Source organism: Pteropus vampyrus, unplaced genomic scaffold (assembly GCF_000151845.1).
Source record: "Pteropus vampyrus isolate Shadow unplaced genomic scaffold, Pvam_2.0 Scaffold177, whole genome shotgun sequence".
Lineage (NCBI taxonomy): Eukaryota > Metazoa > Chordata > Mammalia > Chiroptera > Pteropodidae > Pteropus > Pteropus vampyrus.
This window is the reverse complement of record NW_011888958.1, coordinates 1,766,467-1,791,639: the sequence shown is the minus strand read 5'-3', so window position 1 is coordinate 1,791,639 and position 25,173 is coordinate 1,766,467. Positions and strand designations below refer to the sequence as shown.

The window sequence follows — 25,173 nt, the reverse complement described above, 5'->3', positions numbered from 1 at the left end:
TGATTAATCGCTTCCTGTTAGCACTTTTATCTGTTAGAGCACTCTTCCCCCTATTAATCATGGATTGAGTTATGATACATTTTAAAGATTATTCTTAAAATTATGCTTTATATCCCCATTCAATTAGATTCTTTTAACTCAAGAAACTAAAAAGGATTCCGTACTACTATATACTTAACATTTTATTAAGAGTAATTCTAAATGTGTTTTCTGCTTTAAATTATTTTTTAATGGACTAATTTGTAGGTTCTTTTAAATTATGTAGCTGCTAGGAAGGTCGGACATGGTTAGTGGCTTTGGAAAGATAAGACTCTTCTTCAAAAATGCCCATATTATGTATAATTTTTTACCTTCTCGCCTTAGTCAGAAATCTGTAATAACACTTCTATTACCTAAAGATTCACTGTAATTTCCTTTTATTTAACAAGTTAAGCAAGTTTTGAGTCCCTATCAAACATAGGCAGTTTTACTTTTTTTTTTTGTCTACTGTATATTAAGTGGTATATAGGTTTTCAGAGGAAGGTACATGAAATGATTCTCCACATTGTTATTGCAGAAACTGGAATTTTTCTATTCTGCCTTCTGTGTGACATTTTTGCTGCTGAGCAATTTGTCACCTTAACCTCGGTTTCCTATTGCTTGTACCAGCAAAGCAGGAATGGTGGTTAAAATATTACATCATCTGCTTAAAAGGCAGATTGGAGAAGGACAGTTGAAGGATGTGGTGATCCTAAGGCAAAACCTAAACTTAAAGAAAATTATCCCAAGTGCCCTATATGCCAAAGTTTCAACATCAGTACTCTATCTACATGTCAGCCAGCTTTTTAAAATTGCAAGTGGACTGAATCTTCTGAGATAGTTATATAGTATAGGTAAAGACCTGCCTAGAAAGCTTAGCTACAGCCTAATTAGGAAATAAGAAAATAGACTAGATGAGTTACATATTATTTTCTAAATTTATCTTTGTTACTCTATCTTCATAGCAAAATTATCTAATACAAAAAGAAATGTTAAAGGGAATTTATCAATAATATCACTACACAACTGTTTTGTTTCTTATTTCTTTTTGTCTTTGTATCTGGGTATATTATGTCATATTACAACTTTCTGTTTATTTGCTTGATGTTTGAGCACACTTTTTTCATGTTATAGTTTTTCTTGTTTTTATTTTAATGATATATAACATTTCGATTTGGCTAGTGTACTGATATTCTTTTCCACTTTATAATGTAATGGACAGTTTGCTTTGTAGTCATTACATTTGGAAACCTCATAACATTCAGTTATGGTTTGGAAATTTTTTCTTCTCCTGTTTACATATTATATATTTTTTAAAAAGGACAGATGCTTACATTGACCATAATTTTCCTTTCACTTTTTTTTTTTTAAAATTTGTTAGGACAGATATTCAAGGAAATGTGGATATTGGAGATTTGACCTGGGAGCAGAAGGAGAAAGTCTTACGATTGCTCTTTGCAAAAATGAACGGTTTTGTTCCTAGGTAACTCCCTATTTCTGTGGTGGAACACCAAGTTGTTATCAACCCTAGAAACTATATAGGAACAATGAATTAATTTTCACTTAGAATTAAAGGGATAGGAAGAGACCAGAAAATATGAGTCATATTGCTTAGATACTGCAACTCTCAGAGGTAAAGAATGGGAGATGAATGAATGAGCACAAAAATGAAAGATGAATTAGAATTAAAGGGGGAGGTGAGAAAAGATATTAATCTTAGATGTTTAAAGTAATGCTTGCTAAGAAGGTACAACATTGCTCAGCTGAATGAGTGGTAACTGAAGAGAAACATAACAATTGTTAAGATTTTATTGGTTTGCAAAGATAAGTAAATGATTTTTTTAAAGCTGATTATTAATTCAGAGAATCTCTAATACCAAGAAAAAGACTTAGAAATTAAAACAAAAATCCACAGATATTCCAAATAATTCTTTTTAATTAGTTTTCATTCCCTCCACTATGTTTTGTCAGTAACTATAATCCTAGTAATGAACTATAAAGTAGTAAAATAAATCACCCACTTATTTATTGCTTATTACATGCTTAGCACTGTGTTAGGTACTATGGGGATTCCAAAGAATTGAGAGACATTGCCCTTAATCTCAAAGCTTAGAATCTGGTTGCCTAAGCAAAACCAAACATAACAAGGAAGAAAATAAAGTGGCACAATAAAATATAACTGAGTTCAAATAATATGTCAGTGGGCTAGAGTAGTCAGGGAAGACTTCACTCAGACTGAAAGCGTATGACTCTGTGGGGTGCCTTGTAAGATAGTGGGATAATAGAGAGTGGGGGTAGGGGCACATCAGGCAAGGGGCTTAGTAGGCAGCTTAAGCAAAAACCCAGAGGAAGGAATGGATATTGGGTATTTAGGGAACACTGAGGGAAAACTTCCTAGCTTGAGGAAATTTGGTAATGTAAGAGTAATTAGTAATTAGAAATAAGGTTTAATCTATAATTAAATTATGTTGAGGCTTAAAAACCATGCAGAAAAGCCTGAACTTATGCTATTGTAGATTCTAAAGCAGTGTAACACTTTTCTTTTCTGCCTTGAAGAACTACAAAGAGCAATAAGCCACACTCTCATACTCTCACTGGAAGGGCTCACAGGTCATTGTTCTCAGAGCTAACCTGAATCTAATAGTGACAAGTATGATGGATTGGAGGACAAAAATAGAGGTGGGGACCAACAGAAGCTACCATACTACTCTGGATATGTGGTAATGAGGGGTTTTAGGCAAGAGTGGGAGCAGTCAGGAAAAACGGGGAGAAACTGAAAGACACTCAGGAAGGAAAAACAGGATGTGGTGATAAAGGACTAAAACGAATAAAGAAAACAAAGTGTAAATGTTTAAGTTTTTTGGATTAAGAAATGAAAGAATGGTGATGTGAAAGGCAAATGAAAAATCTGGAAAGCCAGTGTGAGGGAAATGTTTAAATTTTATTTAATCCATCTACCAACTCATTTAACGTATACATACTGAATAGCTGCTATTATTAAGGATATAGTGTTGAGCAAATAAAGACATCATACCTAATCTCAGGGTGTTTGTGGTCTACATGGGAAGAAAAACATTCAAATCACACAAATAAATACAAAAGTATAACTGATATAGGCTCAAAGGAGTAGTATAAGAGCCTAGATTAGGAGAATCTGAACTAATTGAGGAGGTCAGGAACATTTCTGAGGAAGTAGAAGCTTGAGCTGACCTCTAAAAGGTAAATAGGAACAAAAAAGGAGGAAAAAAATTCTAGGTAGAAGAAATAGAAAGTATTTTTAGCGTCAAATTGGAGGTGACAATATGTTGCTGCCGTGAAAAACACTTAAGGCATTGTAAATAGTGATTGGAGTACAGATGTTAGTTTGGGGAGAAAGATTTGAGCATGTTTAGTGAAAACTGGTAGTTGAGTTCAGGAGAGTGGATAAAGGTAGAAAAGTAAAGGGCCGAAGCTAGAACCTTTAGGAATAAGCACAATTAATAAACAGGAAAACAAAGAAGAGTACAACCAAAAGAGTAGTTTAAAGAAGTATAGGCTAAATGGAAGATTAAAGACTTTGAAATAGCTTTTGTGTCTCTGGTAGCCCTCCAAAGAAGTGGTGGTAGGATCTATGTTGTAAGTAATGAATTTAATGTCTCATTTTGAGTTGACTTTTCTGTACCCCCGAGTTCCAGGCCTCAAGTGCCATACCGTGTTGTTTTCAGCACTGGAGGAACAAAGGAACTTGAGTGAAATCTTTCACACCAAAACAATGAACTTAAACCTGGCCACAATGGAACCATGTCTAAGCCTGTCAGAATTTCATGCCAGGGTTGGATGAAGGAAAAGAAGATAGGACTAGAATGGTGAAATACTGAGATAAAGATAGGATTAAATGAGAAAGCTCAGAATGGAGCGGAATTAAATGATAAGAGGTCTACCAAGGCAAAAAATTAGGAAGTTGGTAGGAGTTCACAATGATTGTGTATCATTGTGACTCCAATAGTATAATATTGTGTGTGTGTGTGTGTGTGTGTGTGTGTGTGTGTGTATGTGATGGAACTAAGTCAAAGGAGTATAACCAATAAACTGTACTCTTCAGTGCATCAGCAACTCTGGCACTAGTAGTAGCTAACATGCATTATCAGACTATTTAATATTGATAGATTTTGAATGAGTTTATACTGCTTTCATGTGTACCTAGTTGACAGATTTTAGGAGTGAGCTGTGTGTCTTTTATCTGCTGCCAAATCAACCTACTATACTTTTTGAAACTGTTAAGCTTGCTTTCAAATTAGAACATCGAATTAGTAATATGTTTATTTTCTGTCCTTAAACCAGACTTTCCAGTATATAAGGAGAACTTTTCATACTGTGTCTGTCTCCATTAGTTAACCTTTTTGTGTTTTGTGGTTCTTTTCATGGCAAGGGAATTTTCCTGGCTATTTTGGTCAGTATTCTGGTTCAAACTTGCCCATCACCATTAATAGCTGTTATGTATCATCATCATAATCATCTCAATAAATATTTCCATTTCTTAAGTTCAACGTCTCAACTTCAAAAGAATATAAATTTATATTAACTTGCCTAACATTATACTGTCTCTCTGTGTGTAAAAGCTCATTTTTAAAAATGAGAAGCCTATTTAACTGAAGCATTCATTTATTTAAGCACTTTTAAAGTATAGTTGAAATACCTGGCACAAGGAGACACTGCCTCACTTTAACTTTTTCCCACCACAGGAAATACAGCCACAGTTCTAGGCCTCCAGTTCCAGATTATGTTGTGTTGGACAATGGAGAAACAGAGGAATTTGGGTAAGGTCTCTCTTGACAAAGCCATGAGCGTGTGCCTGATCATAGTGGTTCTTGTGGACATCTTATACGTGCTAAAACTGAGTGAGAAGTCTGTTGTTCTGAATCAGGTTCCATGTGTGTCTGGTTATTGACAGGTCTGTTATTTTGTCATTATTGCAGGGATGAAAGTAAGCTTCAAGATCAAACCTTTATCACACAGCAAGTACCAATTGCAGACTCTTCTGGTGAACTGATAATATCCAAAATTCAGAAAGGATCACAAGAGTCTGACATGGTAAAGAGTCTGTAATCTAACCAAACAATACACTTAACTGTTACCTTTCTCCATGCAGCTTCTTGCTAAGTCACAGTCCTTCAGCTTTACTAGCCAGGAGTTCTCAGGGGTCAGTGAAATGAGTAATACCTTTAGTTGAAATCATGGACATTTGTATCACAATATCCACACTGAAAAAGGCATACACTTAATGCATATTTGTGCCTCTTTTAGTGTGGACAACCTATAAACTGCCTTTGGCAATATACAGCCTAGCCAAAATATGTACTATCTTTTATGTAAGAATAAACATGATGACCATGTAACTCTTGGCTTTGGACAGAGGTTGGAAGTCTGAGTCACTAGAAGCTCGGGGACAAGATTACAAGGAAGTATGGCACCATCAAAAAAAGAAAGCCAGATTTTCTTTTTAAGAGCTTTTTATTAAAAATTTGTTATTTATAATCAGTACAATATAAAATCAGAGAAATTTCAAATGAGGTCACATCAGAGCAAAAAGAAAATAAAATACTGAATTTTTTAGCTGCTACTAGCATAAACATAACTATAGATTTTTTTCCATCTCAGAAACAAGAAGCTTTTGAGTAGAGAAGCTAGCCAATGAAATTGATTCCAATAAGGACAACACAATTCTCATTAGTTAGTATTTTTTAAAAAGTGATTTCCCTTAAATGTAAGGAAAATTTAGAAGTCTCTGTGATTATATTTAATTCCATTTGGAACTTAGGCAATATGACCTTTTATCCAACCTAGCCTGTAGTTGTTGGATTGAATTAAATATCACTACCACTGGCCAGATGTGATAAGAGATAAAACAAGGAGCATTCTATAAATTTTTATTGCCTCATCTCTTTAGGAAGGTAAATCTAAAAAAGGAAAAGAAAAAAAAAGACCCAGTAGGGTCATAAATGTATTTTACTAAATACCAGTCATCTTAAGTGATTGAAGATTTTGACATTCTATCTAGTTCATGGTAATAATAAGCCTAAAATCTATAGAGTGCACATTTTCACTGAATAACCCCATGATTAGGTTAGCATTACCCATATGACTAATAGGGAGATGGAAAAATAATGACCTATGTCATCTGGCTGAGGACGAGAGACTACTCTATCAGAGCCTGAAGCCCTCTCCTAGTTCAGTGGGTGAAAACCGTATCAGAAAGATAAGATTCAATTGGGATGCAGAGCAAAAAGACAGAAGCTATTTTGTTTAGCACATCAATTTCTATTCTGACTTAAAGTTGAGCTACATCAAAGAAACAAGAAGCATAAAGACAGTTAAATTAATGGTAGCAAAAGAATCTGTCAAAGTATTTTTTTTTTACTGTTTTATGTCATAAAAAGCTTTAAAATTTCTTAGGCCCAGTCAATCACTCTATATAAAGGGTTCTTTTATTTAAAAATATCACTAATGAGAAATGAAGGCAAGAGGAAAGAACAACATAAAAATTTTGTCAAGGACTATCAGATTCAATTTGCTTAAGGCAAGAATCTTGCCCACTTTCACGGCTGGAACACCCCTTGATTGGGTGTAAAATAACTTTTGAAATGGTTTTCTAAAAAAACCCAAAATACAAAAAAACCTATGGGCACCTGAATTAATGACTGAAGCATTAATTAATGACTGCTGAAGCGAATCCTGAAATCTAACACTTGGCACACACAACAAAAAGTTGATTTATCCAGTGCATACTGAGGTATCCTTGAGAAATGATTTTAAGCAGGAAAAGTGACAATGGCAGAATTTAGTGTTCATAATTCACTAGGACAAACTGGCATTCAGCAAAAAGAAACAAGCAGTTGTCACACTGTGGGATAAGTAGAATGGACTCTATTTTGTGTAGTGTGTGATAAATGAGAGGCTTAGGAAAGCCTGGCAGAGGGGTGTCTCTCACAGGCATTTATGTAGGGCTGTGTTTGAAGATCAACCAAAGGGTGAATTATTCCTGTCCCATTTTCTCATTCAAGAGGTTCTCTTCCAATTATGAAAGATCTTCTTTACATAATCTTCCCTTCCTTCAAGTTATCAGAAAAGGGGAGAATTTTTAGAAAATAGTCCTAAGCAATCATTCTAGATAAACGTTTCATAGTTAACAACAGTTACCTCAAAAACAGATGTATGAAGAGTAAATGAAAATCTGGTTTCAGAGTTACTCTAGGAGTCTCCCTTTAGCAACTTTGCAGGGGCTAATTGTCCTGAGAAAGGTATTAGTTACAAGGTAGTCCATTCCCAGGGATCTGGTCTGAGCGAAGTTGGCAAATGAAGTCAGTCAAAATAAAGAGAGCTTACTCAGGATGGACTGAGCTGGAACAAACTTGTTTCTAACGGCCCATGGTAGGCATGGCTACAGTAGGTGAGGAAAGAGTAGCATCTTCTTCTTTCCACTGAGAAGTGATAGTCTTTAGCTGAGTATAGAATTGGATGCCCTAAAGAGAACAAACAAAAGAAAGAGAGGGAGAGGGAGTTAGTATATATTTCTAGGGGGTTTCATGATTCCTTTTTTAATCAAATTTTGAAGGGAGTGTTGCAAAATGCTACTCACACTCCTACTTGAGGAATAGGTGCAACTAGAATCCAACATATTGTTCATCAAAGTTTTTCTAAAACATTTAGCATAATACCTGGCACATAGTATACTGTTAAACCTTAGCTGTCATTATGCTGAAACTAGCCAAGAGCATTAGCATCTAAATGGAAAAACTGAACAACGTAATCTGTTAAACTTGCAGGACATTCTGTTGCTAGGGCTGAATATCATGTGCTCTGAGGTCTTGATACAGGGTTCAAATCTTGCCTCTATTCCTTGCTGTGTAACCTTGGGCATTATCTGTGATATAGTATCCACCTCTTAGCAATGTGTGAGGGGAAAATGAAATGGCATACAAATATCCTAGCATAATAACTGCTGTTCAGGAATGTTTTTCTCTCCTTCCCATGAAGAATAGAAAAGAATGAAGAAATGAAATATATATTACACGTGAGGCTTTACATATACATAGTTTATGTTGTAACAGTGGGCTTGAGAATAGACTGTACAGATCTAACATTTACCTAATTACTAGCAAGCTAGAAAGATATTAGGAAAAAACATGCTAGTTAGATAAAATACTCTCCTAGAATTTTTTGGCAAAATCTAGGCCATGCTTAATATACTGAAAACAACTTTAGAGATTATTACATACTTTCAGCATAAGATACAAAAGTTTACATTTTATTATGTAAGAATGATACTTTCAAGTCTCTTTTCCATGCAAAATAGCAATTTAATTACCTAAGGATTTAAGACTTCAACTCTGTATGAAGTCAGTCTTTTCTTCCAAGAAGCCTCACTTACCAGAGTAACTTAAAAAGAAATTTTTAATAGTATTGAACTAGTTAATTTTGCAAAAGCTGTGACTAATGCACAAACTGTACAATCAGCCTCCAGATAACCAAAGTTTTTTCTTAACCAACTGGCTACACTGTTATATTCTGCTATGCAATCCCATTGTTAATTTTTTAACCTATAAGAGAGACTGATATAGAAAAAGTGTAATTTATTACTAAAGGTTCCAAAATGGCCATATTTCTGCGGGACTACAAAGAACTTCCACTAGTCCATTAGTTGAACACATTTGGTCACGTGCTCTGTGCCAGGGGCTGCAGATAGGTAAAAATAATTACAGCATGATGACGGAGGGCTTCTTAACATGGCTTAAAGAGTCCTACATGCCTCACCCTTGCCTATCTCTCCAGCCTCATCTCTTACCACTGTTACTCATCCACTCACTGTGTTCCAGCCACTTCTGCTGTTTGAACATGTCATGCTATTCCTGCCTTAGAACATGTGTACCTGCTGAAGGATGGTAATAGTGCTATTTAACCCTCATAACTTTATGAAATATAAGTACTGGTGTTACTCTCATTTTATAGATGAAGAAGCCTGAGGCACAGAGAGTGTATCCTCCAAGGTCACACAGTTAATAACTGGCTGAGCTGGGGTTTGAACCTGACAATTTGGTTTCACGTATGCTTTATTTTTCTTGTTCAGTACTGTATTTGTAGTGCCTAGAATACTGTTTGGTACAAAGGTGCTCAATAAATTTTTTTTGTAAATGATTAACTGTTACAGGAGAAGTATGTGCAGTGAGAGCATGAGGGCATACCCAACCCAGCACTGAGGAAGGGGCTGGTGGTGGTCAGAGAGGATTTTCTGGAGGAAAGACACTAAGACATGACAGATGATTAAGAGTTAGTCAGATGAAAGGCGGGAGGCAGAGGAAAGGGCTTATACAAAGGCTTGCGCTTTCTCTTGCTCTTTCCCCAAAACTTTGTTGCCTTGAGTTATTCAACAAGAAGCAGCTTTGGCAAAATTTTGTTAACTTTTAAATCTTTTCTAGGAGACCTACTGACAAGCACTGCTCAACAACATATGACTCCACAGAAGCTGCTGCAGGCCCTTCCTTGCAGAATCCTTGTTTCTGAATATGTACAAGAAAGTTTCCTAGAGGAAAAAACATTTTTTAAAACTTAAAGTTACCTGTTTGCCATAGAAATTGGTGTCTCCCCTGAAGGAAGATCGAGAGCCGGTGAATGAGAACATTGGTAAAGGCACTGGGATAGGGACATTCACACCCACCTAAAGCAGAACAAATCCACGTCAAATGCTAAGAAAGGGACTCAAACAAAGGAACTCTCCATTTGGAAGCACAAATGCTTTGCACCAAAGAGACCGATTTTAAATACCCACCTTCTACCCCATCTCCACCCATTAACTTTTATTCCTGTGGAAGACCGGAGGGGCAGCAACTGATTACTCTTTACCGTCTCCCCTAGATAGTTAACAGTAAATGACTACAAGAACTTCCTAAAACTTTGTTCACAAACCTGTCCAACATCCACCAAGTGGGAATATTTCCGAGCAGTGGCTCCATTGGTGGTAAAGATGGCAGTTCCATTTCCATATGGATTGTCATTTACAATCTTGATGGCTTCATCCAAAGTGTCTGTCTCCAGAACCACAAGAACTGGACCAAAAATCTCTTCTTTGTAACAGGTCATATTTGGCTGCCAGGAGTGATGCATCCAGAAAAAAAAGTCAGTATTTTATGCTTATTTGGTACTGTATTACCCACTGTTTACATGGATGGCTTTCATGTTAGTAATCTCTTTTCATTTTAAACCACTTATTTTTTAAAAAGTGCTTTCTTGCTGTATTCCATCTTCCAAGCTACCAATCATATAAACAACTTGAAATTCCTATTAAGTACAACTACATTCCTTTCCTTTAAGCACTGTATTTTTAGGTCTCATGAACCATCACTAGCTTCCTCTTTTATACTTATATAACTGGTTTATACAATTGTTATGTTACTGAAAAGTTACATGAAAAATCATTTTTTTATAAATCAGATATATATTAAAAACACCACAGGAGAATTTTTGTTTAAAGAAACCCTGTGCTAAGTTTTCTGTAACTGAACAATACATTCTCATTTACTCCTTTGCCTTCCAATGAGTCTGTACTTTATATTTTGATATCAGGTCACATTAAACAATCAAAATATCCTTCACCACTGCTGCTAGTCAGCTGTGCTTACTGCTGATAGGTGGATTTTTCCTCTACGGTTTTGAAGCAAGAAATTCCACAATTTCTGCTACATTTACATTTAACAATTATTCAGGATTATAGTAGGATTGGTGGGGACATATGTATTTCAAAGAAAGCCTCCTAACCTCAATTTACTCATTAATTTTAGTTGAGAGACTTGTAGAGTTTTGATAAATAAAAATTGACAGATCGATTCTTTTTCTTTCGTCACTTTCTGGTGAAGATGCAGATAAATTTAGGACAGAGAGTAGATACTTAATAAATACTGGGTGGCTGATATGTTGACGGAGACACTGCAGTAACTATTAGCTAGGCAGCAAGGAGGAGTGGGAAGAAAAAAATTAAAGAAATAAGTAACAAGTATAATGTAAGAGAGGGGTTGGCAAAATATGGCCTGTGGGCCAAATGTGCTTGTTTTTGTACAGCCAACAAGTTAGGGATAATTTCTATATTTTTTCAATTAGCAATAATTGTGCCTCAGATAAACCTCATTGGCTGTCATACTGCCACTATGCAAAGCTCTACATAAAGGCTGAAAAAAAATCAATCATGGAATGTAAAGTTAAAATTTCATTGTCCATAAAGTTTTATTGGAACATAGCCACACAATGTTAATGGCTGCTTTCACACTAAGATGTCAAGAGTTGAGTAGTTGTGACAGAGAATATATATCCCTGCAAAGCCAAAAAATTTTACTATCTAGCCCTTTATGGAAAGTTTCCTGGCTGCTAGTAGAGTGGAAAGAGATTGGGGATGAGAAGGGAGGTTCGTTCATTCAGATTCTAGATAAAATAACTGAGTAATCTTGGCAAGAGATGAGGTCCCCAGTTATTAAATGCTCTTCATTTATAAATTGGAGAGATGAGATTCCATAGCCTCCAAAGGGCCTTCAGCTCTCATATTTGTGAACAAAATAATCCAGAGTTGTTCACCTTAACATTAGAAATGATGGTTGGTCCAACAAAGTTGCCATTTTCATAGCCTTTGACTTTAATTTTTCGACCATCAAGAAGAATGGAGGCTCCTTCCTTTGTTCCACTATCAATTAGATTACAGACTCGCTCTTTAGCCTGGGGGGTGATCAGAGGGCCCAGATCAGCTCCAGGCTGGTCTCCTGTAAAATAACACAGCAGTGTTGAAGACTCGTTAACATGAATTCTGATTGCCAACTAAAGATGAATCCAAATGACAACTACAGTACAAAGAGGCAACAGTAATATAACCAGAGGGCAACTGAGTCCGGGGCTCAGCCAATAGACCTCAATAGATCAACACAGGAGTTGGGCTTTTTAGAATAAGCGTTTACTGTCAGAGCACCAGTGATCTGAGAAGGCAGCAGGTTAACACCTTGGAAAACTGCCTTGCCTTCTCAGTCTGGCTTACGGTATTTAAAGGATAATCTGGTCATTAATCCAGTGGCTATGTGATGATTCCAGGGGGTCTGTTATGCTTCATGGAGCTGTTCCTCCAGCAATATGGTCCTCTGGTGGCGTTAGCGACTCAGGGACAAAGATGGGAGTAGTCTGGAAAGAATGCTAGAGGATTGTGATCAGTAAGCATAAAGGCATTAATCATAAATTTCAGGGCAAGTCAGGGGATGTTCTAAGCTCTGGATCAAGCTGCAGGGGATAATCTATTGTTAAGCTATAGGGGAAGGAAAGGTGAGGCTGGGGACGCTTGAGGCCTCTACTAAGGGGTTCCAAACCAGGCCCTTCTTCAGTAAGGGCAGACATGATTGCTTCCATTGGCCAAGAGCAATGCTAAAACCAAGAGCTTAGTGCCTCAGATGCAAAGTCTAAACGAGCGAAGCAGATAACCAATTACCTGCATTGACTCTCAGGCTTTTGGCACGCTCCACCAGCTCTGGCAGCCACTTCTTAGCTTCCCCCACAAGGATGGCTGTTGAAAGAGCCATGCAGCGCTGACCAGCAGCTCCAAATGCTGCCCCGACCAGCTGGTTCAGGGTATTTTCTTTATTGGCATCTGGCATGACTACCCCATGATTTTTGGCTCCCTGAGGAAATACAGAAAGTACATGAATCTTCCTAGGCAAAATACGATTAAGCTGAGAAATCAGGCAAAGAATCTGAAATTTCAAATGAGAATTTAAGGTAAGGATTAGAGAATTTATCCTTTGTTACTTTGAGGATAAATTTATTATCTTCATACTGCTAAAGTCTTGGTAACATTGAACAAGTGTCCAGGTTACTTTTTTTCACTGCTCATCTAATAAGCTGATTTATGTTTATTTAGATCAAAACAAACAAAGAGCCTCAATCATCACATTACATCAAACTGACAAGCTAAACACTGCATCCAGGAACCAAGGAGAACTCCCTTCTCTTTCCTCGGTTAGATAGGAAAGAATTTGTTATCTGCTGGGGTTTCCAGTTACATGAAGAGCAGTATATATAAAGAGCTGCCAGTAATAATGCCAGTGGCCAGTGAAAAGGCAAAATAAGAGGTAGACCTCTCCTGATAAACAGTTTCTGGAAAAAGCTTCCCCAGACTGACTTGTTTCTAGATATATAGCCTTATGAACTTCTATGTATGATAACATATGGTCATTTCCACACACATTTCCAGATACAACTATAGTTGAGTGCATGGATAAATAAGTACCATATCAGCTAACTTAATTTTATCCCATTACACATAGTATACTGTTAGACACAGAATTCACTCAATAAATTCATGATGAGCTGGTTAGGACTTGAGTCAAACTGGCCAAAGCACATTCAGCCATGACAAGAAATAAGTGGGCACATCATAAAGTCTCCACTTGTGCATAGGTGGTTATCCTTTATGAACATTAGCTAAAGGGTGAGAAAGTAGCAATTGTATTTTAGTATCAAAGAACTGCTAAGTATAAGACAAGGAGCTAGTAAGAGAACAGCAAAACTATGCGGCCAACCAAACCACGCATCTCATACGGGGATATTGGGCTGTTTCCAGTGCCCTAAACAGCCTTGGACTCTTAGGGAAGATCATATTTTGACATTAATAGTTAGGACACCCCTCAAAAGAAAGAAAGATGAAGGGCTAGAAAAGCATGATATGAGGGAAGCAGGGCCAGAACCAGAATTTGTTACTGCTAAAGCCCAAATAATCTGAACAACATTCTCAGGGAGTAATGTGCCCTTTGATACCGAGATTCATTGTATAAGATAAAGGTAATTAAAGTGACAGAATAAAACTCATCATAAGGTTCATTGTTAAAGGAAAAGATAGTTCAGATGAAATAGGGATAAAGAAACACTGGCATTAGAGTGGATGAGTTGCCCCTCTGCTGATGGGCTGTTTTAGGTAATTTAACTATATATAACAGAGTTTGAGCAGGGGCCAAAAAAGGAATAAGAAGTCACCATATTGGCTTGAACTCTCTTGCCATGTCTTGACCCTCTCTCGAAGATGTACTCTCCTGCCTGGTTGGATCCCACAAAGCTGATTGCTTTGATATCCGGATGATCGCAAATAAAGTTAACAGCTTTAGGAAGAAAAATAAATGATCACCGCAAAGGAACAAATGGCTATGGCCTTCTCAACATGGCAAATTTCTCCTTTTCCCACTGCTATGAAGAAGTTTTCATATTTTTGTGTTTCTACCCTAGAATTAGTTCTCTTTTTCCTTGTTCTTTTAATTCTTTAAACTACAAATTCTATTTAGCCTCTTTCGTTATTTTTCCCATTTGATATTCCACAATTTCCACTTCTAATTCCAAAGGCTACAATTCCTATTTTCCTCCAAAATAACAGCCCTTCAATACTCAACACTTCTTTTGTCCTTTAAGAATGTGATATTTCCTCAACTGTAACTATATACCAGGACTCTCAGATACTACTGTGTCCTCATGTGATAATATAACATATGTACAGTCATAGTACAGTCATATGATGCTTAAAACAGGGACACATTCTGAGAAATTTATCATTAGGCAATCTTGTCGTTGGGCAAACATCATAGAGTGCACTTACACAAACCTAGATGGTATAGCCTACCACACGCTGAGGCTATATGGTATAGCCCTGCGGTCCCCAACCTTTTTGGCAGCAGGAACAGGTGCTCCTATGAGAATCTAATGCCTGATGATCTGAGGTGGAGCTGAGGCAGTGATGCTAGTGCTGGGGAGCGGCTGCAAATACAGATGAAGCTTCACTCACTGGCCCACCGCTCACTTCCTGCTGTGTGGCCTGGTTCCTTCCTAACAGGGCATGGACCAGTCGGTACTGGTCCGCGGTCTGGGGGATGGGGACCCCTGGTATAGCCAATTGCTCCTAGGCTACAAGCCTATACGGTATGTTTCTATACAAAACTACATGCTATTAAACACAAGACAAAATGATGCAATCAAGAGGTGCAGTAAACACGAGATGCATGAGGCTGCTGTTAGCATAACATAGTATACTGTTTTATAGCAAACTTCTTTGTTAAGAAGGAAGAATACAATCTAAAATAACAATAAAAAGTATAGTGTAGTAAATACATAAGCCAGTTAGTTATTTATTATGATTATCAAGTATTACATACTGTACATAATTTTATGTGCTATACTTTTATACAACTGGCAGTACAGTAGGTTTGTTTACACCAGCATCACTACAAACACATGAGTAATGTGTTACACTATAACATTACAATGGCTGTGATGCAACTAGGCAATTGGAATTTTTCAGCTCCATTATAATCTTTTGAGATCACTGTCATGTTTGTGGTCTGCTGTTGACCGAAACATCGTTATGTGGCTCATGACTGTATTTAAAAGTAAAATCTAGAGTCAGCCTTCCCAGGTACACACAGCTTGGCTTCAATTGTTTCTAGCAGTGTGACTTTGGGCAAATTACTTAATTTCATTATGCCTCAATTTTCTCATCTGTAAAAAGGAAAAATAATAGTACTTACATCAAAGGGCTGTTGTAAAGATTAAATGAGATAACATATGAAAAGCATAGGAACAATGCCTGAAACATAAGGACTTTTTAAGTACTAGCTATTGTTATATAGACTTATATAGAATTTATAGCCTTTCTGAAGTCTATAAATTCTGAGTTAAATATCCTCATAAACTCTCTCAATATTGAAGTAAAAACTTTCTTTTTAATCTTATCTGTGTCTTGCTCTAATCCATATTTCTTTGTCCCCATATATTCTGTAAGGCAAGGACTGCCTCTCCCTAGTTACTCACCATAGCACACAGAGATGGCAAAACAGTCAACAAACATTTCCTTCATGGTGGTTACTGTTAGTAAACCCCTTCCTTCCTAGGTTCTTCATTCTAAAACACCCCATCACCACTTAACACCTTGATTTTTTGGAAGCCAGATTAAGTGCCATGTACTGAAGGGCAGTTACCTTCATGTTGTCCGTGGATGATGTTCAGTGTTCCAACAGGGGCACCAGAGTCCTGGAGCAATTTAGCAAGAAGCATAGTTGCTCCAGGGACTCGCTCTGATGGTTTCATTAAGAAGGTATTTCCACACACCATGGCCACGGGAAACATCCAAAGGGGGATCATAGCAGGAAAATTGAATGGAGCAATGCCTGCACACACCCCTAGAGGCAGACGGTAGGAATAAAGGTCCATGTCTTTGGTGATGGATGGCATGGTCTCTCCCAGCATGAGGGATGTCACACTACAGGCATGCTCAACCACCTCTGCAAGAGAAGAAGTAGTCAGGCCATGAGCTGCCCACATTGTGCAATATTTAGCTTTGTCATGCTCTAATCAGCTCTGAGGACAGAGAATGGCTCAGGCCAATGACAGAGGAAAGATATAGTGACTTGCCCTTCCATGTGAAGGAGGTATGCAAAATGAGATTCTCTAAATGGGAAAAGGAAAGTGAAATGCACATACCTACTGGAAGATCATTTGAGTAAAACAATAAAGTAAACCAATTTCATAGATCACTGAGAAGTATTGCCATTTTCCACAAACATTAAAAAAGATATCATGGGATAACAAAATTTACATAAAAGAAGCAATCCCTCTTTCTGAGATCTTTGCCTCCTATCTTCCTTTGCTCCTTCCCAAAAGTCCCTGAAACTCCCCATGAAGGACTCCCAGCTTACGAAGGCCTCGAAACACATCTCCTTCAGCATCAGCTAGGGTCTTCCCTTGTTCCAGTGTGATTAACCTGGCAATTTCTTTCTAGAAAGAAAACACAAATAGAAACCAATGCAAGGGTGTGCCTCCTTTTAGTTCTCAAGCAGCCAAAGAAGAGCAAAATGGGGGAGAAGCAGTATAAGGCAGAGAGCCATGATCTATGTCTCTCTGGATTGTAGAGTGAGGGAATGCAGCTGAAAGGGCCTCTGTGAATGTGACAAGTATCCCTAAGCAACAGTTTGGAAAATGATACCATTCAGATTTCTTACCAAGTTTTCTTTAATAAGTTGTTGATAGCGGAGTAGGACCTGCTGACGGCTTAATACTGAAGTGTCTGCCCATGTGGGAAAAGCACGTTTGCAGGAAGCAACAGCTGCATCCATTTCAGCTTTGGTGGCCTGAGGGACCCGACCAATAACCTCATTGGTGGCCTGATGGGAAAAAGCAGCACATCATTCTTTGCCCCTGCCCCACCTCTGTTTTTCATCTAGTCACAAAGGCAGCACTGTGTGCTTCACAATAGTCAACCAGGTCCCCATTTTCCCACCATGTGCCCAGAATTCTAGGCTAGTCAGTTTAAGCAGCTTTGCTTACTGGGTTGTGGATGTCAATCCATTTGTCACTTTTGGATTCAACAAATTTCCCATCAATGAAGAGCTTTACAGTTGGCTGGGGGGAAAAAATAACACAAAACTTTGTATTAGTTCATTGCCTTAATTTTCTTTTCCTTTCACAAAGAAAGAATTCCATTCGATAACTGAATCTACTGCTCTCTAGAAATGTTACCATTAGATAAAAGATAAACAATATATTTGTTTATACTGTTTGTTAATATGTCGCAGAGCCTCTCAAATACTATAACCTCTCTGAAAATGGGAAATTCCCAGCTAATTACACAGTGAAACTTCATGAGTAAACACATGTCACTTGTAAAGCTTATACTAAAAAGTGTCACAGACTTTGTGTTAACAAATATTAGCTACTGTAACTTGTCAGCCCAGCTGACTTTCTGTCACATTACCATGATGATGTCTTACCTTTATGATCAAAAAAATCTTTTAATGTTTTTATCTATGTGAATTATTTGAGAAGAAGCTTATTTTCATTAAATTTTCAAAGGGGTCTGTGGAACAAAAAGATAAAGGACTACTGTGTTACAATGTGTTCATGCTTCTACACATAAAGGATTTTGAGCACCAGTCCTTATTTATTAGATTTTAGGTACTGCAAATGGCTGACAAGACAGAAGGCCTGTAAAAACAGCTCTAAAGTTGTCAAGAATAAACTATCTGGCAGGGTCAACTAAATTTCTAGAAGCCAAAAAATGTTTCTATCTTTTGACACAGTAATCTTATTTCAGAAGAGAAATAATCTAAAAGAAGAAAAAAACTAAAAATAAATGTTTGTTTAATAATACTGAAAAACTGAAGCAATCTAAAAGTTATATAGGAAATTAGTAGTTAACTCAGGTTATATCTACTTGATGAAATACTATGTGGCCATTAAAATCATAACCACATATAAAGACCATCTTGTAATACTGAACATGCTTACAATACAATAGACATAATATTAAATTAAGAAAACCAAGATACAAAGTTTCACATGCACTCTGATCACAATTACATAAAGAATATAAATGGGAATACTCAAAAATTACCCTAGATTTCTTCTTAAAAGTCAATCTTTCGTGCCAAATAAACTCACCACTGAAGAAGAAGAGAAGGAAGATGCTGAATACCAAGTGGAGTTTAACTTGGAAGAAACCTGTGAGGTAAAAGAATTATTATTTTGATGAACAAAAGCAGAAAATTATTAAAAACTTAGTGAATGGCTACTATATGCTTAACATTATACTATATGCTTAATATTACTGTGGATATATGAAAAAGGACTTGATGTTTTTCTGAAGGATCATATAGTCTAAAGAGAAAAGACATGAGACTATAAACCATAATCATTATGTTCTCAATTTCCAGGGCAGTCCTGATTTAAAATTTTTTTTTGTCATTAGTCTGTATTTTCCTAATTTTTGGTCTGGAAAATGTAGTCACCATAAATCTGACAATATGAAAACATTCAGCATGGTATCTAACACAATAGGTGTTGAATATAAGGTAGTATATAACCAAGTATCAAATGTAAGTTTACTACTCCCATACAAACACAAATATATTTTGTAATAACCCAAAATTTGGAAAAAAAACAAATGTCCACCACTGTATAGGTAAATAGGGAAACTAATGTGGTATATCCATACACTGGAAAACTACTCAGAATAAAAAAGAATGTATTATTATATACATTCTATTATTATAATATACATATATAATAAATGTATTATTATATACATATATAATAATTATATTGAGTAAGACAAAAAGAGTACATACTGTATGATTTCATTTATATAAAACTAAAAAATGTAAACTAATCTGTAGTATCAGAAAGGAGATCAGTGTTTGCCTAAAGATGATGGAGGAGGTAGAGAGGAGTAGGTATGAATCTATTCATATCTTGATTGTGATGATGATTTCACAGGTGTATACAAATATTAAAGCTTACCAAATTGTATATTTTAAATATATACAGTATATGCCAATTTTATTTCAATAAGCTATTTTTTAAATGCCTCATGTACCTTATAGGAAAAAACTGTGTTGTGTAGGTAATATTTAATAGGATATAATTAGAAAATTAGGAGGGGGATCAGTTGTAATAAAATAACTCTCTAAAAAATAGTTTGTATATATACTATGGAAGTTGACTTAAGAAATATTCTAATCAAAGCAAGCCATCTGAAATACTTGGGACTTGAATCTAATAATCTATTATCTTGTTTGAAGAGAGGCCATGTTAACCCAAAGTTTAGAGCTGCACAAAATGCAAGAACTACACCTGTGGCACTGTCCAAAGGACCAGCAGACAAAAGCCTAGTCTGCTTCTTCGTCCATGCCCCACAAAAGCTATTTTAAACCACCAAAACCCTCCAGGAGCCCATCGTGTCTTACTTACAGCTATGCTCCCAATACCAGTCTGGTACATAGTAGGTATTTAATAAATATCTACTAAACAAAAGACAGGTCCACTGGGCAGCTATATTGCCTGACTGCCCCCCGCCCCAGACGAGATTACGTACTCTCTTTTTTGTACTCCCACAGCAGCCAATACTTCCCCTATCAGGTTTCTTTGTCCCTTTTGTAATTGCCTGGGTATTTGTCTGTTACCCAAAAGACTAAGTTTCTTGAAGGCAGGCACTGTATCTATCTTGTTTACTTACTTACTTTACATAGTTATTGTGATCAAGACTGCAAATACGAAAAACAGCTAGCAAATAGTTGGTGCTCATTAAATATTATTATATTATTATTATAAATACTTGTTTGCTTTCACTCCTTGCTATTTCAAAACTTATCAATTCTTTTAAAACTTCTTACTTTGCTACTTTCCCTCTTACTCTTAGGAGCTGACCTTATTTTTCCTACTTCAGGGGAAACAGAAACCATCAGATGAGAACGTCCTCAACTTCCTATAAGCAAACCTACAAAACTGACCTGCAGTTATACTCATCCTTTTTTCCTTCCTCCCTCCTATAATGGAGAAGGGAGCTAGCAAACTCTGTGAGGACAAAGCAACTGGGAGACAGAGGTACACAATCAATATCTATGGACTGACTAAAGGGGTGTCTGTCCTCCTATCTAAGGCTAATCTCTGCACCTGTGCTCTGAAGCCAACCTTTCCTGCTGCCTCTGACACCTCCATCAATTATCCTTTCTTTTCTGTACCTTAAACCTCTCTCCATCCAAAAGCAAGGGTTCTCTATACCAATTATCTTTATTTCCTCATCTCCCACTAACTGTTCAATCTACTCTAACCTTCAAGACTAAACACCAGTGACTTTCTACACCCCATGGACTTCTTGTAGTACTTGACCTCTCAGTAGAGGTGACATGGTATAGAGGAGAGACTATTCCATGACCTGCCAGATCTGCCAGACCTGCCAGCTAGATCCTGGCCAGAACAGAGAATGCTTCCCAAAAATCCCTTCAGAGACTGTGTGAACCCGCCCCTATGCCCCAGATATGCTAGCTCTTGGAGCAGGCCACTGCCCTGTGCAGATAAGCATGCAAAGCATTTTCCCCTTCTCTGGGGGATCTCAAACCCCAGTACCCCCATTCATCCTGCCCTGTCCTATATTACCCCTTAGTGCCTGCCACGTGGCACAGAAGTTATCCATGGCAAGACAAGCCTTGTATATAAATTCCCTTAATAAACTCTTTATGTAAATATGGAATTGTCAGCCTCTTTCTTTGGTCTCTTGGCCCTGGGAAATTTTACATAACACATGGTTAATCATGCCCTCCTTCCTGAACTCTCTTTTCATTTGTCTTCTGTGATACCCTAGTATCTTCTATTTCTTGGGTCACTTCTCTACCTTCTTTGCTGGTTTATTCTCCTCTACCTGGCCTCTTCGAGTTAGTTCCTCAAGGCTTGGTCCTAGGCCTTCTCATTCTGCGTACTCTCCTCGGGTAATTTCATCTACTCTGTGGCTTAATTATCTAGATCCTGATGATGCCCAAATCTGTGTCCTTAGCCAGAATCTTCCTTTTTAAGATAACTGTCTTCATTTTATCTCTACTTGGACATGTTTAGGTATACACTGAAAAAGCCAAACTCGTCATCTTCTCCCCACCAACCTGTGCTGCTTTCAAAAACCCACCTTTCAGTGAACAGGACTGCTACTCACCTAGTTGTGCAACCAGAAACCTGAATGTCACCCCACTCCTCCCTTTCTCTTTACCGCGAAGAATCAAACAAGTCCTGGCAATCTGTTCCCTCAGAAGTCTTTGACCACACCCCTTTTTCTCTACTCTTCCTGCCATCACCTCCCCCCACTATACCGTCATTGTTTCTCATCTGGATTTCAGCCTTAACCCTTCTGAATCTAGTTTCCACATCATAGCCAGAAGGTCTTCCTAAAACACAAATCTGGTCAGATCACCCCCTTGTTTAAAATCCTCCAATGGCTTTCCACTGCCCTTGGGATAAAGACTAATCTGATGTTGCTTAGAAGACTCTACGTAGTATCTTTATTTCTCCAGTTTCATAGGTCAACACTTTCCTCCTTGCTCTCTATACTCCAGCCATTTGGAACATGTTTTGGCTCTCTTTGCCCTTGCATGTACTGCTCCCTCTTGCCAGGAATTGTTTCATCCCATTTGCTTGGCTCACTCCTACTCCTTTGCTCCCTGCTTAGCCATCATTTTGGGTATAGGTACAGGTCAGTCTTCTAGGTTTGCTAGTAGAAAAAGGAATATTTGATTGTTTCTGTTTCCTCTGAAGTAGGAGAAACAAAGTTAACTCAGAATGAGAGAAGTAGCAGACTTGGAAGTTTTTAAGTCTCAATCTCAGGGTCTGTGCTATGTGCTAAGTACCTGATTGTGGAGTTCATAAAAACACCTGAATTCCTCTATTTCTCTTATCATATTATGGAATAATAGCTTGTTTAATTATTAAGTCTCTCTCCCCTTAGATTACTAGATGGTTGTGTTCTCAGCCCCTAGCACCATTCCTGGAATAGAGTAAGCACTCAGTAATATTTTGTAGACTGAAAGAATGAGAACTCACCAAGCAATCACTTGATATTGTTTCATATATACTGTCTTACAAGGCAAAAAAATGCATGGATCAGCCAACTTGAGCATTCTAGCCACTTAGTTTTATTTTTTCACTTGCACACAGCCTCTGCTGTCAAGAGGGCATAAAAGGCACTGCATTGGAATAATAAAACATTATCACATAGTTGTTGACAGGTTAGATCTCCTATCTTTTCTTCATTTCCCAAGCACTGTTGCTGAAGAAACTATCCCATGTTCAGTCACATCAAACTTCTTACTCTCTAGATGCTTATTTTGTACTTGCTGTTTATCAGGAATTCCCTTCTCCCCTTGGCTAAAGGCCTGCTAGTCTTGCAAGACTCAAGCCCAGGACCAAGCCCTTTTAGAAGCTTTTCCTGAACTGCACAGGTTTAGTTTGTTCCTGCAGTACCCTGTGTACTCCTATTGTTTAGCACTTATCAGTGCTTTACAACAGGGGAGCTTTCAATGAGTATTTTATTTACTTCTCCTTTCCCAAAGCCTGGGGAGAGAGCCTGACATACAGATGGATGCCAAGACAGAATTCAGTTCCGAGTTGGGAGATCTTAAGTGACCTTAGAGCATAGTGTTGGGTAACTTACTTCATTATATTCATTAATTCCAATCTTTACAAATATTCTTGGAACTATACAATGATGGAGCTGGGACAGAATCCAAGTATGATTGTGAAGCCTGTGCTCTTTCTACTACATCGATGATGCAAGTCACTGAGACTCTCTAAGACAGGTTTACTGAATGGCAGCAATAATATGAGGAACATTAGTTCTAACTTTTACTAGCTACCATAACAGAGAAGATATGCTAACAATGTACTTTAAATAACTGAAAATACACTGTTTGATAGTCTACTAAAATTCATGACTGTCAGAATCTAGACTACTCTCTATTGAAGTTTCATATTACAGTACCTATTGGTTGGCTAAGGATTAGTATTTCTGTTCTTTTCCAGTTCAACTCAGCTGTTTCTTCAAAAGAATCAGAAAATATGTTTCCCAAATAAAGTACATAGGAAGCAGAGTCTTCTCCTTGATGCAAAAGACAAAATATCTTCCTAAGGCTCTCAATGACTCGTTGTGATTGAAGAGAGGGAGAGGAGGCAAAGGAAAAAAGTCAATTTCAGTAAAAGATTTCCAAGTGAAGTTACTAATGGAAAATATAGGCTGGAAACTTTGTTTCTCCATGATTAAAAAAAAACACACAAGATACTAGAAAAACAGAAGTAGGATCACAGCAAGAAATATGAGCGAAGCCAGACGATCTAACAAACCCTTCCAATCCACTCTCCACACTGTCCCATCAAACAGCATACTTAAACATGAACCTTTGCTGACTCTGCTAAGAATCTTAAAAATGCACAAGTTTCTGCAGTAGAACTCACTGAAACCTGGTATATACTATTATCTAAAAGTTCAGCAACATAGAGGAAGAAGTTCCCAGGGTGGACGTAATGGTAAAAGGGCAATATTTCTTGCAGGTTGAACAATGTTGCCTGCAGTAAATCTTGTCTCATATTCTAAATCCTTGCTAAGCTGTGAACAACAGAAGAAAAGCTATGAACAGAGTTAGACATCACAGGACTCAGGCATGAGCTCTTGCCTCTCCTTAGACTGGCTTCAGAGAAGACCCAATCCACCTGATGGGCACTGTTGAGGATATACTGGCCCACTAAGAGCTGACTTTGGGGCAGGAACTTGGAACTTGCACTTCTTGTCTTCTTGGCTCCGATTTTCTATCACCTGTTTTAGAGATGTTTAGTCCCTTTTATGTGCTTAGAACAGACTGGTAGCATAATTTGTGTCCTTATTTGGTGTCTTATTTACTGCCAATATGAACACTGTAACTTTGCTAAGTTTAACTGAAAGTCATGGCAAGCAAGGGGACAGCCCCATGGCCTGTGGAAAATACAAATAGCCATAGCTGAGCAAGATAGCTCAGCAAATAACTATTTTGGGGGGGAAAACCTAGTGTACACTCCTAGGAGATTCAAAGTTCATTCACTGACCCTCACCCCTGATGTGTCTCCTCCTCCTCCCTTTACTTCGGATTATAGACACTGAAAAAAGGTGGGGGAGAAGAACAATCTGGACGCTCGAGGTAGGAGAAAGAGCTCTTAAAAAGGTGACCAGAGGTGAGTTTCTGGGGAGAGGGGTAGCAGGTGCAAAGGTGAAAAGGAAAGAATGTGGGCGGACCAGGAGAGGTGAGGGCGAGTTGTGACATCAGTAATGGGGAATAGGGCTGGAGGAGAGGGGGCCACAGCAGGATGAGGGGAGGTTCAAGAGTAAAAGGACGGGGTGGGAGGCCAGGGGTGATAGTCCAGGACCGGAACCAACGACGACGGATACGGAGTGAGGGGGCTGGGACAGGGCCGCACAGGTCGAGTGGGAACAGGAGGGTCTGCCAAGAAGGGGTTGGCTCAGAGAGTGGAAGGAAGGGACCCAATTTCTAGCTTCGCGACCCCTCGGCGCCACTTTCACTCGCCTGCAGGATCCGAGCCCGCACTGCCGACGCCACCACTACCGCCGCCATGCTTCTCGACCCCCTAGTCTCCGCCTCCCGGTGCCTCTACTGCGGGTGATTCCCCAAAGGCACTACGGCTGCCAGACCTCGCCCCTCTGTCCTGCTGCACCTCCTCATTGGTGGAGAGGACCATTTCCTCTAACCAATCACGCGCCAGAACTTCTTACCCCACCCCTCACTCCCAGCTTTGGGGATATGCGGTTGGTCAGAAGTGAAA

The 25,173-nt window shown here is 38.0% G+C and overlaps 2 protein-coding genes and 1 pseudogene across 4 annotated transcripts in view; 1 reads left to right on the top strand and 2 right to left on the bottom strand.

Moving 5' to 3' along the window:
• The window catches only part of BBOF1 (basal body orientation factor 1), a 30,059-nt gene extending 20,416 nt beyond the window's left edge, over positions 1–9,643 (top strand). For both annotated transcript variants that reach the window (XM_011370929.2, XM_023537017.1), the window contains exons 9-12: positions 1,400–1,501; positions 4,740–4,814; positions 4,974–5,088; positions 9,471–9,643. In XM_011370929.2, coding sequence (XP_011369231.2) covers positions 1,400–1,501; positions 4,740–4,814; positions 4,974–5,088; positions 9,471–9,482 — 304 coding nt within the window. In that variant the 3' untranslated portion in view covers positions 9,483–9,643. The remainder of the gene's footprint in view (positions 1–1,399; positions 1,502–4,739; positions 4,815–4,973; positions 5,089–9,470) is intronic.
• ALDH6A1 (aldehyde dehydrogenase 6 family member A1) lies at positions 6,508–25,076 on the bottom strand. Of its 2 annotated transcripts, XM_023537016.1 has the most exons (13): positions 24,918–25,008; positions 18,490–18,549; positions 17,377–17,451; positions 17,052–17,213; positions 16,749–16,827; positions 16,032–16,334; positions 14,047–14,168; positions 12,506–12,695; positions 11,614–11,795; positions 9,958–10,137; positions 9,611–9,709; positions 7,381–7,517; positions 6,508–7,106 (listed from the first exon to the last, which is right to left on the bottom strand). In XM_023537016.1, the coding sequence occupies exons 1-12, from the start codon at positions 24,963–24,965 to the stop codon at positions 7,413–7,415; spliced, it is 1,605 nt and encodes a 534-aa protein (XP_023392784.1). In that variant the 5' UTR covers positions 24,966–25,008; the 3' UTR covers positions 6,508–7,106; positions 7,381–7,412. The 2 variants fall into 2 exon arrangements, with proteins under 2 accessions (XP_023392784.1, XP_011369184.1); XM_011370882.1 differs by having other exon boundaries at positions 6,508–7,517; positions 24,918–25,076.
• On the bottom strand, positions 11,073–11,202 carry LOC111746153 (annotated as a pseudogene).
• Positions 25,077–25,173: the final 97 nt, after the last annotated feature.

Coding starts and splice junctions, on each gene's coding strand:
- ALDH6A1 (XM_011370882.1), bottom strand. CDS start 24,965: ATGGCGGCGGTAGTGGTGGCGTCGGCAGTGCGGGCTCGGATCCTGCAG. Junction 17,214..17,376: donor GGATTGACATCCACAACCCA/GTAAGCAAAGCT, acceptor TTTTCCCATCAG/GCCACCAATGAGGTTATTGG. Junction 16,828..17,051: donor AACTTATTAAAGAAAACTTG/GTAAGAAATCTG, acceptor TTTTCTTTCTAG/AAAGAAATTGCCAGGTTAAT.